Source organism: Ursus arctos, unplaced genomic scaffold (assembly GCF_023065955.2).
Source record: "Ursus arctos isolate Adak ecotype North America unplaced genomic scaffold, UrsArc2.0 scaffold_11, whole genome shotgun sequence".
NCBI lineage: Eukaryota > Metazoa > Chordata > Mammalia > Carnivora > Ursidae > Ursus > Ursus arctos.
In genome coordinates this window covers 16,087,689-16,104,360 of record NW_026622775.1, presented here as the reverse complement: position 1 = coordinate 16,104,360, position 16,672 = coordinate 16,087,689, and the positions used below count along the sequence as shown (strand labels likewise).

At 36.8% G+C, this 16,672-nt stretch overlaps 1 protein-coding gene across 1 annotated transcript; it reads left to right on the top strand.

The window, feature by feature from the left end:
* Window positions 1–7,439: 7,439 nt before the first annotated feature.
* Window positions 7,440–14,285, top strand: IL21 (interleukin 21). Its single transcript, XM_026499085.1, has 5 exons — window positions 7,440–7,607; window positions 7,716–7,751; window positions 12,093–12,248; window positions 14,088–14,165; window positions 14,262–14,285. Exons 1-5 carry the CDS (start codon window positions 7,440–7,442, stop codon window positions 14,283–14,285), a joined length of 462 nt encoding a protein of 153 aa, XP_026354870.1.
* The last annotated feature ends 2,387 nt before the right edge of the window (window positions 14,286–16,672 follow it).

Here is a 16,672-nt window from a genome sequence, read left to right as displayed (position 1 = left end):
ATAATCCTAAAATTTTTATGGAACCAGAAAAGACTCTGAATAGCAGAGGAAATGTTGAAAAAGAAACCCAAAGCTGGTGGTATCACAATTCCAGACTTCAAGCTCTATTACAAAGCTGTAGTCACCAGGACAGTGTGGTACTGGCACAAAAACAGACACACAGATCAATGGAACAGAACAGAGAACCCAGAAATGGACCTTCAACTCTATGGTCAACTAATCTTCAACAAAGCAAGAGAGAATATCCAACGGAAAAAGGAGAGTCTCTCCAATAAATGGTGCTGGGAAAATTGGACAGCCATAGGTAGAAGAATGAAACTGGACCATTTTCTTATACCATACACAAAGATAAACTCAAAATGGATGAAATACCTGACTATGAGACAGGAATCCATCAAAATCCTAGAGGAGAACACAGGCAGCCACCTCTTCGACCTTGGCCACAACAACTTCTTGCTAGATGTGTCTCCAAAAGCAAGGGAAACCAAAGCAAAAATGAACTATTGGGACTTCATCAAGATGAAAAGCTTCTGCACAGGAAAGGAAATAGTCAACAAAATTAAAAGGCAACCTACTGAATGGGAAAAGATATTTGCAAATGACATATTAGGTAAAGGGCTTGTATCTAATCTTTGTTCTAAAACAGTGGTGTTCAGAGGGCCCAAGAATCCATCAATGCATGGGGTATTGTTTAGAAATTGGTCAAATCATCTTCAACCATATATGTATTATTTTTCAAAAAAGCATAGAGTTAGTCTTATGATGAATTAAATGGAAATTGATTTAAAAACACTCCTGAATTCATAGTGATGCCCCAGAATTAGAATTACTCAAGAAAAAACATAATAATTACAAATAAAAAATAATTACTCAAGCAAGATAACACTAAAGTCATTACTACCATTTACCATTACAGAAAGTAAGACATTTTTTATATTAAACAGGAATTCATGACATAAAACATGAGATTCTCAGATATAATAACATAAAAACTAAATTTCTTCTATGGCAAAGATGACATAAAGGGAATAATAGCAATATGCTTAACATATCTTTATATGAAATGGAAATATATATAATAGAAAAAGAGCCTTATAAATAAGTAGATGGCAAAGAATATGAACAAGGCTGTTCACAGAAAAGAAATAAGCCGACAATAAAGATACGAAAATGAGCCAAACTTAACTACTGATCAAGGAAAGATAAACCAATGACAACATATCATGTTGTTGCCTAAGCATACTGGCAAATATTTAAAATATTCATAACAAAGTGTGTGAGAGTGGAGGAGCAAAGGAAATTCAGTTGTTGGTGAGAGTGTAAATATATATATATGACATGTTGGAGGGCAATTTGGTAGTTTCTACCAAATTATTAAAAGGATATAATCTTTCCACTTGGGAAATGAAATGTGGTATATGTATCTTAAAAGGTTATATTTCACATATGCTTAAAGATATAGATGTTTAAGAGTGTTCATTGTAGCATTGTTTGTAGGAGATACAAATTGGAAAGAATATAAATATCTACAAATAGGGCTATGAATGAATAAATTACGGTATATAGCCATATAATGAAATATTAATCCAACTATTTAAATGACATAGCCCTGTATATGAATACTGTATGGATTGCTGTCACTGACATATTGTCAAGTAAAAAAAAAAAAAATTAGAATATGCATAGTAAGAGTAAATTTGTATTAAAAATGCATTTTTCTGTATCTGCATCTCTATCTCTCTTTATTTCCATATATCTCTTCTCCATATATAACTCTATTTTATTCCATCTCTGTATATCTCTATCTATTCTTTGATATTCTATGTACAAGGGAAAAGAGTCTAGAATGATACATAGTAAACTCTCAAGAGTACCCCAGGAGTGAAAATTAGGGAAGAAAAGAATTTTATATTTTGCTTTTTACTTCATACAATTATATGTATTTTGAATTCTTTGTTTTATGACACAGGTGTATTACTTTTATAAATAAAAGATGAAAAGTAGTGCGGTGCCTATGTGGCCCAGCCAGTTGAACATCCAACTCTTGATCTCGCCTCAGGTCATGAAATCGAGCCCTGCATTAGGCTCCAGCTCAGCAGGGAGTCTGCTTGAGATTCTATCTCTCTCTCTCCTTCTGTGGCCCCCTGTCCCCTACTGGCTCTCTCTCTCTCTCTCTCTCAAATCAATCAATCTTAAAAAAGAAGATGAAAACTAGTAATTTTCCAAAAATGATCCTTATTCCTAGAAACAGAAATAACTGTCCAGAATGAGGCCTACATTCAGTCTGCAGACTCCTCTCTATGAGATCCTGATGTTGCCCCTTGGGAGGAAGTTGGGGAGGTGCCTATTCAGGTAATTAACAAGGGCTCAGTAGACACCCAAGGAAGAAGACACAGCAAAGACGAACATCACATTTTTTAATTTTTATGACTGTGCATTAGGGGCTGCAGGGCCAAGACAGATTTTTATAGCTACTTATCACTCTAGGGAAGGAGAGAATGGTGTTTCTTTGACCATAGATAAGGATTCTAGGCGAAGCTGGTGGAGCTAGTCATATCTCCCGATGTGGGGTTGGGATGGAATTTGGTTGATGGAATGAAGGACACCTGATCTCAAGCCTCACTGATGGACGTCATAGTTACCTAGAGACCAGCCATCTGTCTGAATACCTTTAGTTTGTAGCAGCGCTACATATTATAATAACTTAATATTACTCGAAACAGTGGAGGCCTCTCTTCTCAGAGATCACCATACAAAACATCTAATTCTACCCATAATGGGACAGAGCAAATGAAAACAGAAACGAAATATTTGACAGATGATGATCACAAGGAAGACAGGACAGGGGACTTAGGCCAAATAGTTTCCAGCACAGCTTTCCCCATGCAAAACCATGAACTAGCAGCATTCATTTTCAGACTTCAACTCCTCCTTCCTTTTATTCCTCTCAGCCTCAGCCTGCTCTCCCTGGCTGGAAGCCTTCCTTCGGTTTCCAGGCTTCATTCCTACACAGACCAGGTAGTCTCTAAGCATAGTCCATTAAAGAAAATTCTTAAAATATGTTCATAAATCCCCTTCGTAGGTGACTAGAGCTCTGTGCTTTCATGGTGATGACCTGAGTTATATTCCTGGAAAGAATGCATCTAGCAGAACCCACCACCTCACTGCAAGGTACCCAATAAACATGAAAGCTAAATAAAAGCAGTGTGCTTGCTACATGAGTATGCCTTCCAGCCAGACTGCTGCCCCTCAGCTTCTCCCGGATACAAGGTCTGAAGCTGCCACACTTACACACAATGGTGCATATATGCAGAAGAAGTATGGATCACTCTGCCCTTCAAAGAGGTCTTGGGAGCCTGGAAAATAAAAACAGCAGTTGCCAATGAGCAGATGAAATGTTTAAGGTTTTCCTCTTACCACAAACATGAACACAAAATTTTGCAAATGATTTCAGGAGGCTCCTGGACCTCTGAAACACATTGACAGTGGTTCCTGGGAGTCCACAAAGGCCAAGATAGACTCCCCTGTGCTGATGGGGAAAGGCCATGGGAGGAATGGCACCAAGGTTTTAAAATACCCAAGCTCAGTTGGGCCACGTGTAAAAATAAGAAATAGTTTATTTTCCGTTCTCTCTCCCTCCCTCCACCACCTCCCTTTTTTCCTCCCTCCTCAAGAATAAATCCTCCATCCTAGTCTTGGTCTTTACCTGGATAGAACTAGTCGCTGTTGATGCTTAAATGTGACCACTTCCAGACAAAATACAGTCAGTTCTGCTTTTAATGTGACACATACTTTCCTAAAAATCATTGTACTATACAATATTGCACAATAACAACCACAGAGCTTATGGGGAAAATGAGATGAGGGGCCCAGTACTCAAAACATGTTGTCAGAGACACTTAAAAAAGACGATAGGAACCTAATAAAATAATACAGCAGTTTTACACGTTAAATAGTTAAGAAATACATAAATACTACTATAAATATGGCACTTTACCTAGAAAAAGACCTGAGGTTTGCTCGTGCAGGTGAATATTGCAGCCTGTGAGCTATCGAGAAATGGCAACAGAAGGTTTTCGAGGACGGGCCCTGTAACATCAAATGTGGACAAGTATGGCTCACCATACACCTGGTGAACGGAGGCAGCCAGAGGATGTTTGAGGCATGCACGCATTCTGTGCATTCCTATACAGCTCAGTTCAGCTGCAGGCAGTTTCCTGCATTCACTTAGCATTTCTTGTAGATGAAATCACACATAGGCAAACACAAAATTCTTGTAATACTCAAACTGTTCCCTGGTATATTTAATCAATGGAATAAATGCTCATTTTCAACACAAGCATTACAGCAGGACTGACTAAATCTAGATTATAAAAGTGATTATACCTTAAAGCCATTGAGACCCAATGGAATGATGCCGTAAAGGTAGAAATAAGATTATCTCGAAGCACATAACATAAAACTTAATTAAATCTGAGCTTCCTTACTCTCACCCTAAATTCCATCTCAACTAGGGATAAATTCAAGTGAAATGCAAATTTGGCTCCATAACTTTGAAACATACTGTCAAGCCTGAGCAAAGCCTTCTTGGTGCTAGGGAGAACTTATAACAATATGCACCAAACTTCCTGCAAATTCTTCATTATACATTTTTATTCTTATCATCCTTATCATCCCACACCTTGTGGCAGCCAACAATAATCTTACTTCCCTCTTCTCCACCATTCCTTGTCCCCTCTATGTGCACCCCCCAAAAGCCCAACAAACAAAATTCCAGACTTTATGGGTTCTCTCATTACCCCCTCCTCTCTTTCCCACCTTTTTTCCAAGAGTAAGAACTCCATACATGGGGTAATAGTTTTCTCATGCTGCTGTAACAAATTACCACAGAATCAATGGCTTAAAACAACACAAATTTATTATTTCAGAGTTCTGGAGGTCAGAAGTCTAAAATGAACTTTAAGGGGCTAAAATCAAGGTGTTGGCAGGCCTGCACGCCTGGAGGCTCCAGGGGAGAATTTGTTCCTTGCCTTTCCCAGCATTTAGAGGCTGCCTGTATTCCCTGGTTTCTGGCCCCTATTACTCCACCCTCTGCTTCTGTTCTCACATCTTCTCTGACTCTGACACTCCTGCTTTCCTCTCATAAGGACCCCATGACTATACTGGGAACACCTGGATAATCTGGGATACTCTCACATCTCAAGACCCTTAATTTAATCACATCTGCAAAGTCCCTTTTGTTACTTGTGAAGGTAGCATATTCACTGGTTCCAGGGATTAGCCTACCATACCAGCGGTGATATTCAAAATGCTTTACAACTGATATGCCACTTAAGGCAGTGTGTCTGATTCTCAGAAAGGTCTTGTCATAGTGCTGAAGCAGGACCCTGGAGATCGTGGCACACCGGTTGATGGATTGTAGTGATGGCTGGGAGGTCTCAGGGAGGGACTGGGGTGCATAGGATGTTGGTGAGGCACTCCGGGGCTGTGAGGAGTGGTTCTCTCTAAGCAGTACGAAAGACTTTTGACCTTTTTACAATAAGCACAGCTGTACCTGTGTGTTTTGGCTGACCACTGACCTGCCATGCTCTTCCTTATCCATAATCAACACACAAACTTTCTGGGATTTTTATCACGTGCGGTATTCAGCCTTATTACCTGGAATGTCTATTTAACCCTCACCGCAATCCTCTGATTAGGTCTGTATTTACCTTCCTTTTGCATTAACATACCTGGGAAGAGATATGCTACTAATGGCTAAGGCCTGCACTTGAACTTAAGCACTTTGCTTTAGAAATTGATCTTCTAACCACTGTGGTTAGTGTCTACAAGGAGACTCACGTCTCTTTAGGCAGATAAGAAAAGCATGTACAAAGACAATGCAGGCAATGTTGAGGTGCCAAGTGGCACCCCCTTGTCCACAGTATTTCATAGGTTTACCCAGACCCCTACCTTATAAATTTAATGATTCTAGGAAGGCCCTCTTGATCATACAGTAAGGATTCTTATCTACTCTGTAAGACCAAACCTGAATAACCTTGAATCAATATTCTATGATAAAAAAATTATAGTCAAGCAAATCAAGTACACGCAAAGAAAAGAATTATAGTAAATAACTATGTGTAAAAGTTTCGAAAGTAAAAACTCTAATTTATCTTGTCTACATAGCAGTCTAGCACAAAGTATGGCTGTAAGCCTGCAACAAAATAGCTGAAAAATAAATGAATAAGTAAAATCTATAATCACGAGTTTAATTTGTAAGACCTAACCGCTTGTGGTACAAAACTACTTCTGGTTAGAATTTAACTTTCTCAAATGGGTAGAGCGGCAGGGACAGAAGAACATCAGAGAGGAAGATGATAAAACCACTCCTGGACTTTGAGTCTTTAATAACCTCTACCTGGTCGTAGTTACAATAGTGTTGCTCATCCCCAGAGGAATTAATGTCTAAAAGAAATAAGTAACACCACCTCAAAAGAAAAAGAATCATTTATGGGTATTTTTGATTTTGCTGTTGAAAAAAATTTTGGTTTGGACAGGAATGAGTATTAGTACCTTTCATTCATTTAATTGATACATTATATAGAAGAGATGGATATTAGAGGGTTTTTTTTTTGTTGTTTGTTTGTTTGTTTGTTTGTTTGAATGAAGGTAGAGTGAGATCCTGATTGGGAGATGGGATGAATTTCTTCAGAATCTCTTAGAATCATTTAGGATATATTTAAAAACCACATTGTTAAGTAAAATATTAGAAACCAAGATTAGTGTTCTTTAAAGATGTTCTTGGAAGAACTGTAAGCAAATTCTACTTTAAACCCTTTAACCTCATTAAAATCCTAAAATATTCTTGCTAGTTTGGAAAATACCCCTGATATTTAAACTTCTCTAAAATGTAGCTCCCCTCCTACCTTTATGATGGAATACTGGATCATCTCAGTCAAAAGACATAGTTATTATCCTAAGAATAAGTCCTGCAAGAAAGCACATGCTGCCACTTTACTCATTATTGGAGTGCCCTTATGACTGTCAGAGGGGAACAGGTAAGATGCTAGGGGAGGCAGAGAAAGAGAGAGCAAAGTGTTTTTGTTTACTTCTTTGAAGTTTTGTAGTACCTACTGTTTACCATGCATACTTCTTGATTCATGCTGAAAATTGGAATTCACCCATTTCTCTTTTTCCTGTCTAAGATGCAGATGGGGCACATTTCGTTGACTCCATCAATCCCTGCCCCCACGCATTAGCACATGCACACGTATACCTAGCCAGTGGAAAAGAAAAAAGAGTTACTCACATTCATCCATTTTACAAAGATTTCCAGGCTGCAATGGGAGGGCTTTACCTCTCCCTGAAGGATGAATAAATAGGTAGCTTTACTGCCAAGCTGTTCACAGTCAAACTGCAGTGAAAACTGAGACCAAGGTCTTGCTCTACTGGCACTTATGAGATACAGTGCTGGCAACATGGAGAAGATAGTCATCTGCCTGACGGTCATCTTCTTGGGGACAGTGGCTCATAAGTCAAGCTTCCAAGAGCAAGATCGCTACTTGATTAGAATGCGTCAACTTATAAATATTGTTGATCAGCTGAAAAATTATGTGAATGACTTGGTAAGGCCATACTTGTCACAGCAAAATTTAAATAATATTCTTCAATTAATATGAAAGGAACTTTTTGACTTATAAAAATAACCCAGAACTAATTTTCTTTTGCTCTAGGACCCTGAATCTCTGCCAGCTCCAGAAGATGTAAAGGTAAGACCAGTTGAATTTATTTGTGAAAATATATGTGGTACAAGTTTTTAAATCCAATTAAGAAAGGCATTAACACAATTATTTAGGAATACTTAATTTCAATGAGTTTGGGGGTTTAATAGTTGGTAAAATAGTTATTCCTATTTCGGTCAAACATTCATTGATTTACCAGCAAACCAACCCATAAAACACTGCATATCTTATAAAATATATTTTTATTTCCAAATATCTCTAAGAGTACTTCCAAGTAGTATTGTTGTGACAGAATAACAAAACTATACTATGATCAGTTTCTGAACAATGACCAAGTAATTACATTTTAAGAGCCCTTGTGCCTGAAAGTTATTCAGCCCTCCCTGGCAAACCTATCTAAGAAATAGACACCCACCGGAAGAAGCAGAATTCACCTTTTCATGACAAGAAAGAAAGAAAGAAAGGAAGGAAGAAAGAGAAGGAAAGACAAAGGAAAAGATTAAAGGCATGGCATGGAAGAATGGTAGAATGAAAATCAGGGCTGTTCTGTAGAATATAATTCCCATATACCTTGGCCTCAGTGAGTCTTGTCTTTGGCCTTTGGAGAGGTCTTTCAAAAGGACTATTTTCACAAACTCATCCCAATCTCTCAAGCCATTTAAATCCATTAGGTCCCAGGAAGAAAACATCTAGGATATAGTTCAAGAGTGCTGCGTGCTGATCTTTTCCTTAGTAACTTCGCTCTAGTCTTCACGTCTGGTACCCTGAGGAGATAAATGCAATTGGGGAAATGTTTTCATTGTCACAGACCTTTAACTGCATAAATTAGAGTTACTATAAAAGTGCTACCAGTAATTAGGACACTACAAAGGGGGAGACATATAAAGATACATTGCAGAGAAAACAATTATCGTAAATGACTATGTGTAAAAGTTTAGAAAGTGAATGAGTCACAACTATTGCTTTTCTCTAAAATTCACTCTCTAGCTCTGAACCTAACCACTCTCATTTACTAGGTCCTTTTCTAATAAGCAGCATCTAAAATGAAAGTAGCACATTCAGCTTATTGGAAAGACTTTTCCAATAAGTGAGAATATTTCTTAATCATGACCTGATTATCAAAACATGCATTTTCAGCATCTCACGCATTTTGTTTAACTGTTGTGGTTAGAGTCCTTTTGCACTAGCCCTGTCTGTAACTCGCAAAATGAGAAATAAGGAAGATTTCCCATTTTCTAACTTGAGTTGATCCAGTGGGTGCTTCCTTTGTTAAATATCTATGCTTTGTTGAAGATAGAGATTTTTTTTTTATCTTACATCATAATGAGATGATTTTGTCTCAGTGACACTGTATCTATCTGACAATCTCATCCAACAATGCTGGTTATGATACAAGTGAGAAATGGTGTAACTAAGATCTTTCAGCTATGCTGGCAGGCAAACTTAAATAGTTCAAGGCCACAGTAGCTTTAAATCAAGTTTTTCAGAGCTAGCATCAAAGAAGGATCTATAAGCGATTTGAAAAAATTAAAAAGTTTAAGGAAAATAAATTCATTTACATGTTGCATGTAAATGTTGATACATAGTGATTATCTTCAGTCCCTAATCAGCCTTGCCAGGCATCATTCTCTTTCTTTCTAATTACATAACCAGTGGTCCTCAACTGGTAATGATTTTGCCCCCCTGAGAACATCTGACATTGTCTGGAGAAATTTTTGGTTGTCACAGTTGTGTGTAGGGGAGAGGTTTCTATTGGCATCTAGTAGTTACAGGCCAGAGATGCTACTAAACATTCTAGAATGCACAGGACAGTTCTAACAACAAACAATTATCTAGCCCAAAATGTTAGTAGTGTTGTTATTGAGAAACCCTGATATAAACCTGGAATGTGTGGGGGACAAAGGTAATCTCGCCCAAGACTTCCTAGTGTGAGTGGCCGGGTCTTTCTGTGAGGGGGTTAAAATAAGCTATACGGAGGTAAATATTTTCAAATACTCAATTGCAAAACAACAAAGCCAAATGTGCTCCCTTGCAAAAGCAGCACTTGACTGTTCTCTTTGTTTTACTCTTGCTTTTGACTTCCATACTTCTCCCTCTATTCTGTAATATGAAGTAGGACACACAACTCTTCATGTTATGTGTTCAGGGATGAATGAATCAAAGTCTTGCCCTCCTAGTTTGCTGCCACCGAGGCACAGCAAAGGAAAATAATTGTTATACTCCCAGATGGTGGTGCTATGCATGAATTTGGGTTCTTCCTATAAACCCCATAAGTGACAGGGCACCTGAGGCTGCCTGAAGCAAGGTTAATCTCTTCACGCCCTTCTCGGTACATCCTTAAGGCAGTTAATAGGATAGCTCCTCCACTTCTTTTCTTCTTTGAGGCTGCCTTTGATGTGCATCGGAAGCCAAATCCAGCAGCTACTTGTCCTGGACCACACATCTCCGGGACCGCTCTGCTGCTTGCAGAAAGAACAAAGCAACATACCACTGTTTATTGACATGGGTGAACAAGAAAGGTCAGGAGAGACAGCACAGCCTGTCAATATTGGTTTCAGTGTCTGGATGCCACTCAGAGGCTTTCAGAAAAGCTTTCTTAGGTATAAAATCTTTCATCACTAATCTTGACCATTCCTGGCAATATCAATGGAGTTCATTTGGTAAGGCCCCTCTACTTCTTTGGAACATAACTCTTTCAACATACACATGTAAATGTTAACTCAGCAAAATGGGCTTCTGTGAGAAATGCTGGTTTCTCAGATCATCACGGATGAAGCAGTTAGTGTTTTCAGTTTCAGCTGGAAAATTTACCTCTTTAAATATGAATATTATTTTTTTCCAGTAAGTTAAGCCGGTTGTGGTCAAAAAGAAGAGAAAAGAAAAAACTTCAACAAACATGAACATGTGGTTTTCAAGGAAAAAAAAGTGCTATAATTAACATTTATAAATAGTTTCTATTAAATAAGCATTTTGGCAAACATATGGAAAGGATATTACCTTGCCCTTATGAGACAGGCAAGCTGTTCTGATATAAGGAAACCAGATAAGCTCGTTCTCGGCTTGTGGCTATGTATGCAAAGCAAACCTGATGGGGTTGTGTCTTAAAGATGCATGTTATTAATCAACATTCATACTGGGTAAGCATATGGGTTGGAAAATGCAAAGCAGGGCAGATGCTATTTTCAGCTGATTATCCATGAGAAGACTCAGGTAATTTTGTTATATATGGGACTGTCCTTGTAGGGACTGAGAGAGATTGAGGTTTCTGGTTATATGGCAGTGACTTCCAGACACATTAGTGAAATGAGGATATAGCAACTAGGGTGGGGTGGGCTAGGGATTGAAGAGCATAATATACACACATTTGCTGAAAGAAAAAAGAAACTTAGATACAAGTTCTTAGGTCAGCATTAAAATGTTTTCAACAAGTCAGTTTAAATTCTGTTCTTCCAGTGAATTCCATTTTATATTTATTTCGATTTTTAAGATTTTTGACTTATTCACTACTCACTAGTTATTTGACTAAACCAAGAAACAAGGTTTTGATCCTTGCTCTGTCCACTTCTCCATTCTTTGAGACAGTACTCTTAATTTCTACGGAATGTTCTTCCCTCCCATTGTTGGGCAAGTCTCAAATTCTGTTCCTTGACTTCTTAATTCAGGCAGAATCTTACCCTAACTGACCTAAGAGTGTGAATAGGATTTTAGAAGAGTCATGTGTAGTCTATCATAGGTGTACTGCATCTTGGATATGGAATATGCCATCAGAGATAGATAGCCACTTCCTTTCCCCAAAGTTGGGGTTTTGACTCATTTACTTCATTTGTCAACTCTGCACCTAGATGCTGCTCAAGACATGTCACTGTTAGATGCTCCCATGTACACTGTAGAGAGGAACAAAAAAATTAATAAAAATAAAAAATAAAAGAGATTATAAAGAGACTGTTAATTGGACTACAACATATCTCACCCAAAGCTGCAACCAGTCACAGTGTAACTTTTAGAAAATTTGTTCTAAAACCAAACCAACTGTCACAAAACACAAAGATCCTGCCTACCACCCAGACTTCAAATGGAATTAGGAATAAAGAGCTGTGGGAAAGTGAGCCTCCTCCCTCCTGCCTCTGAGGCAGGGATGTGCTCTCTCTTCCTTAACATGGGGTGAAATCTTACATTGCAGGCGCCTTGTTCTCTTCAGTCCAAAGATTAAGTAGGGTGTGAACTCATTCCTCACCATCTGCTGAAATAAATGTGATCTAAGATCTAATACACCATAGTAGAAGTAGAAAAAGAGGATTGGGAAGGTCATTTTTACTTTCTGAATAACTTTTATTTTGTTAACATATATACAAATTGTTTCTCTTTCAGAGACATTGTGAGCAGTCAGCTTTTTCATGTTTTCAGAAGGCCCAAATAAAGGCAGCAAATACAGGAGGCAATGAACAACTAATCAGTGTATTAACTAAACAGCTGAAGAGGAAACTACCTCCCACAAATGCAGGCAGAAGACAGAAACACAGACCAGTAAGATTGTCATGTGTCATCTATCTTATTGTACTTATTAACTATATCTCTTACATGACATAACACACACACAAACACAATTGTAACCAGAGATTCCAGTGCCTTCCTTCCAGTTACATGTTATCATATATGGTATATTTTGAGAAGTGGGGTCACCTCTTCCAAATCCACGGTCTTGAAAGTGCCCAGAAATTCTGTTCAGAATTTGCTAAAAGTCCCTGGTAGCTGGAATAAGTTAATATAACTTCCCAAGGTGAGGAATTCACTAGGTAGAGAATCCAACTGTGACTTAGGAGTTAAACATTTTTCTCTCATTTATATGGTCACATATAACTTGTATTCTTATTAACAGAACCTAGATCCCAGTTTTTGTACAAGAAAAGAGACAGCGTATGAAAGACTAAGAAAAACCTCAAACTTTGCTTTCTTCTCTTAAAAGAATATTATTGTCCTGTACAATCATAGAGTTAATACTACATTTAAATAGACTTCATTATTTGGCTGGAGAATTTTAATAGTCCCTGGTTTTAGGAGGTCCTAATAGATATACCCTCTTGTGTATCTCTTCTTATGCCAACTCATAAGCAATGCTGATACTCTCATGACTACCTCAAGAATTAATCAAAACCGGTGGATAAACACCTAAGATAAATTCCTCCAAAATATTTTTTAATCAGTTGTCTCTCCTCCAAGGAATTTCACATGTGATTCAAATGAAATCTTAATGACATTATCAAAATGACTTTTATTTCCTTTAATTGCTTAGCCAGGTTATAATGTGAAGAGTATCCCACGAAAACTTTTCTCAGAAAGAAAGGAGCTGAGCCTGTCTTTGCAACCCAATAGCAAAGACTCATGGAAATGGCAGTGCTGGCACTGAGCTTAGGACTATCTAGTTAAGCACCTTCATTTGGTAAATGGGAAAAAGAGATTAAAAAGGTTAAGTGACTTGTCCCAAGCCACACAAATACTAAGTGGTAGAATGAGAACCAGAACTCATATCTCCTACCTTTCAGTCAAATGCTGTCACCACAACATCAAACTGACTTAGAGATGCTGAATACCAAGCAATGGGCTGGGGTTTGCTCTCACAATGAGTAAGGATAAAGAAGAAAAACCTAGAATTTTTTTTAAAAGAAATATAAACAGGCAATACACATATGAAAAATTGTTCAATCTTCCTATAATCAAATAAATGCAAGTTTAGGAAATCCTACTTCTTTCCAATTAAAATTTTTAACAATACTCAACAATAGTAAAAATGGTCCGCATGAATAGAGGTAAACCTTTTTTACAACATACATCAAAAGACAAAAATTTTTATTCCTTTAATTTAGTAATTCTACTTCTAGAAATTTATCAAATAAAATAAAGATGCATATAAAAATTATTCAGAAATGTTCTTGCAGCATTGCATACAATAGTAAAAAGTTAAAACAACCTATGTGTCCAAAAATAGTAAGAGTTTGATCCAATGTTGGAATACAAAGCAATCATTACGTATCATATTTTTGAAGAATATTTAACATGTAGGAAATGTTTGTGATATGTTGAGTGTAAGTAAAGCAAATTACCATCCAGTGTAAAAAACATAAATGCAAAGAAAAAACCATTACTGGAAGGATATATATCAAAAGATTGCAGGGGTTATTTCTGAAGATAGGATTACAAGTGATTTTTTTCCCATTGTTTTTCCTGAACAATTTTATGCACATCTTGAATTTTTTTCAGTGAACATGATTTATATTTCTAATTGGAAAAAAATAAATTTTAACTGAACATTTTATTAAATAGGAAAAATGTTTTAAAGGAGAATGTTACTCTTCCATTGATTTCTAGACATGCCCCTCATGTGATTCTTATGAGAAAACACCACCCAAAGAATTCCTAGAAAGACTGAAATCACTCATCCAAAGGGTATGTAGCTGCAATTATATTTGATTTTCAACTTCATATTTATCTATCCAGATTGCTTCTTCTGTTTACGTTACTCATGGTATATTATTTCCACAGATGATTCATCAGCATCTCTCCTAGAACACATGAGATATGGAGGTTCCTGAGGATCTAACTTGAAGCTGGACACTATATTACATACTCTAACACAGTAGTGAAACTCACTTCTTGGTTTCTAAATGGAGGAGTACAACATAGTAGATATGGGGGAAAAGACTCAGATAAGTGTTCAAAGTCAGGATTATTTCCCCCCAATTACAATGCAATACTTCAGTTCGATCCACATGCTCTGTTTTAGTCAACTTGAAAAAGCTTTCTACTCAATTAGAATTTGATTTCCTCTGTTATGGATTTTTATGGTTTCTAAAGTTTTTACTTTATATTATTACCCAACTATGACATTCCTTTATTGGGGGAGACACTTAAAATTTTTAACCAAAAACATAATTTGGGAATTTATTGATCTTATATTTACCTTGATCTTGATTACCACAAGAATGAGGTCTCTGATGATCATAACTTAAAAGTTATACACCTTCTTCAAGCTGAGAAATATAGAAGCGTAGAGTCAAGATGAAAAGTCGGTCTTTATTCTTTTAAGGAAATGAAAACTGAGTGTTTAAAAATGTGTATGTGAAGAGTTTACTTTTTATCTCAGAATATGTAATGTATAAATATATAATTTATGTGCCAGGGGATAGTTTTACTAGATGGCTACATAAAAGTCTTGTTCCTTTATTGGGATTTATCAAAAATATTTAAATGCTATAGATATGAATGTATTTATGGAATACACTCTTTGGTCTTTTTTTTTTTCTTTAAGTGGGTTTAATAGTACTTTTCCCAGTTCAAGTTCCCTTATAAGCTAACATTTTAAGCTTGTGGAAATGGCAACTAAAACCTATAGAGGGACATACATCAGGTGGTCTTCTGGAACAAAATATATTTTTAAAAAGTCTTGTAGCTCTCATCTCTAATTGTTATAATGACTGTATGGGAGCAAGCTAGTAACTCCAAATGTCTGTCACCTTTCTTTCCTCCTTTCATTTCGTTCTTCTTTTTAAAGTGACAGACACTTTGTGCTTGCATGCTTTGCATAAGACAAATTCAATCACCTATATAAGATCAAAAACAGGAGACAAATCAAGAGGCCAAGACTCCTGTTCTCACAGAAAACAGACTTTTGCATAAACATTCCAATCTTTCAACCATGGATAGTAAAAATAAGAAACCTGCTCTAACTGCCATTTCATATCAACTCCAGCAGACTTTATTTAAATATGAAGTTAAAAACTCTAGAAAAATAAAATTTTTGCTAGAACGTTATAAGCTATTTGAGAATCTCTTATTGTTAAAATGGCTGTGAATGTGCAAGAGGATGTGGAATGGGACACACTGTATGTTCTGAGAAGAGAAAATTATCTACTTAAAAGTATTTTAAAAACAAGTACAGATAAATTTATAGTTCTAAAAGATATATATTAGCCATCAATGATTTCATCAACTCTCAATGAAATGTATCATCAGAAACAAGGTATTCTGTTTTAAAATTTTAAAATGTTATTACAGAGGGATCATGTAAACAATAATGATGATAAAATGCATGGAGAGCCTGCTTACGTGTCAAATGGTGCCAGCCCAGACTGTTGGGATACAAGTAGAAAGCAGCCACAAAGTTGACTAGGGAAGGGTGAAGTCTGTATTTCTTGTTTCTGGCTTTATAGTTGTTGACCTCTTTGACACTGTGATTTTATATTTAAAATAATGTATTTATTTTGGTGTGTTTACTGTTAAAATCTCTGTTCTAATCCTTTGACCAGAGATTCTGCCTTAAAAGTAAAAATAATTTAATGGGGCGTTGGTTAAGAGCCTTTACTACACTGAGTTTAAAGACTCTGGTAAAGATCCTAGCAACACCCAAGAAAAGCACTGCCTTGGAATAAACAAGATGAAGAAGTAAGACTTGAACAGCTCCATCTTCACTGCTCCATGTTCAAGGCTTACCCAGCCCTCGAAAGGGATATAAGGCTTACCTATAAACATTACTTTCACCTATGGATAGTGATACAGGAGGCCTGAAATTTTGCTGGCTGTGAAATCGCGGTCACTTGCTTAAATTTTGGGGGTTTCCATTTACTTCTCTGTAGAATGAGGGTGTTGGACAGAATCTCTAAGGTCTATTCTGCCTTTTTTTAGAGCTTTATGTGTTTATGGGTCTCTAAAGTTCTGGATACTCTCATGGAAACATCTGACCATACTTTTGAGTAAAACTTTTACTGAATCTAATGTTCAGTTACACAATCTTATTCAATAGCATTTGTAGCAACACTCACTGCAGGAACAAAAGAGATGTTCCAAAATCAAAAATAAAAACAAAAAAAGGAAGGAAGGAAGAAATGAAAGACAGAAAAACATTGCAGTAGGTCACAGAAATTCTGGGAAAATTAATCATGATTTTTACTATTGTA

Excerpts from the sequence above, each read along its gene's own strand:
- IL21 (XM_026499085.1), top strand. The coding sequence starts at position 7,440 with ATGAGATACAGTGCTGGCAACATGGAGAAGATAGTCATCTGCCTGACG. Across the intron at positions 7,608-7,715 it reads AAAATTATGTGAATGACTTG|GACCCTGAATCTCTGCCAGC; the intron begins GTAAGGCCATAC and ends CTTTTGCTCTAG. Across the intron at positions 12,249-14,087 it reads GAAGACAGAAACACAGACCA|ACATGCCCCTCATGTGATTC; the intron begins GTAAGATTGTCA and ends ATTGATTTCTAG.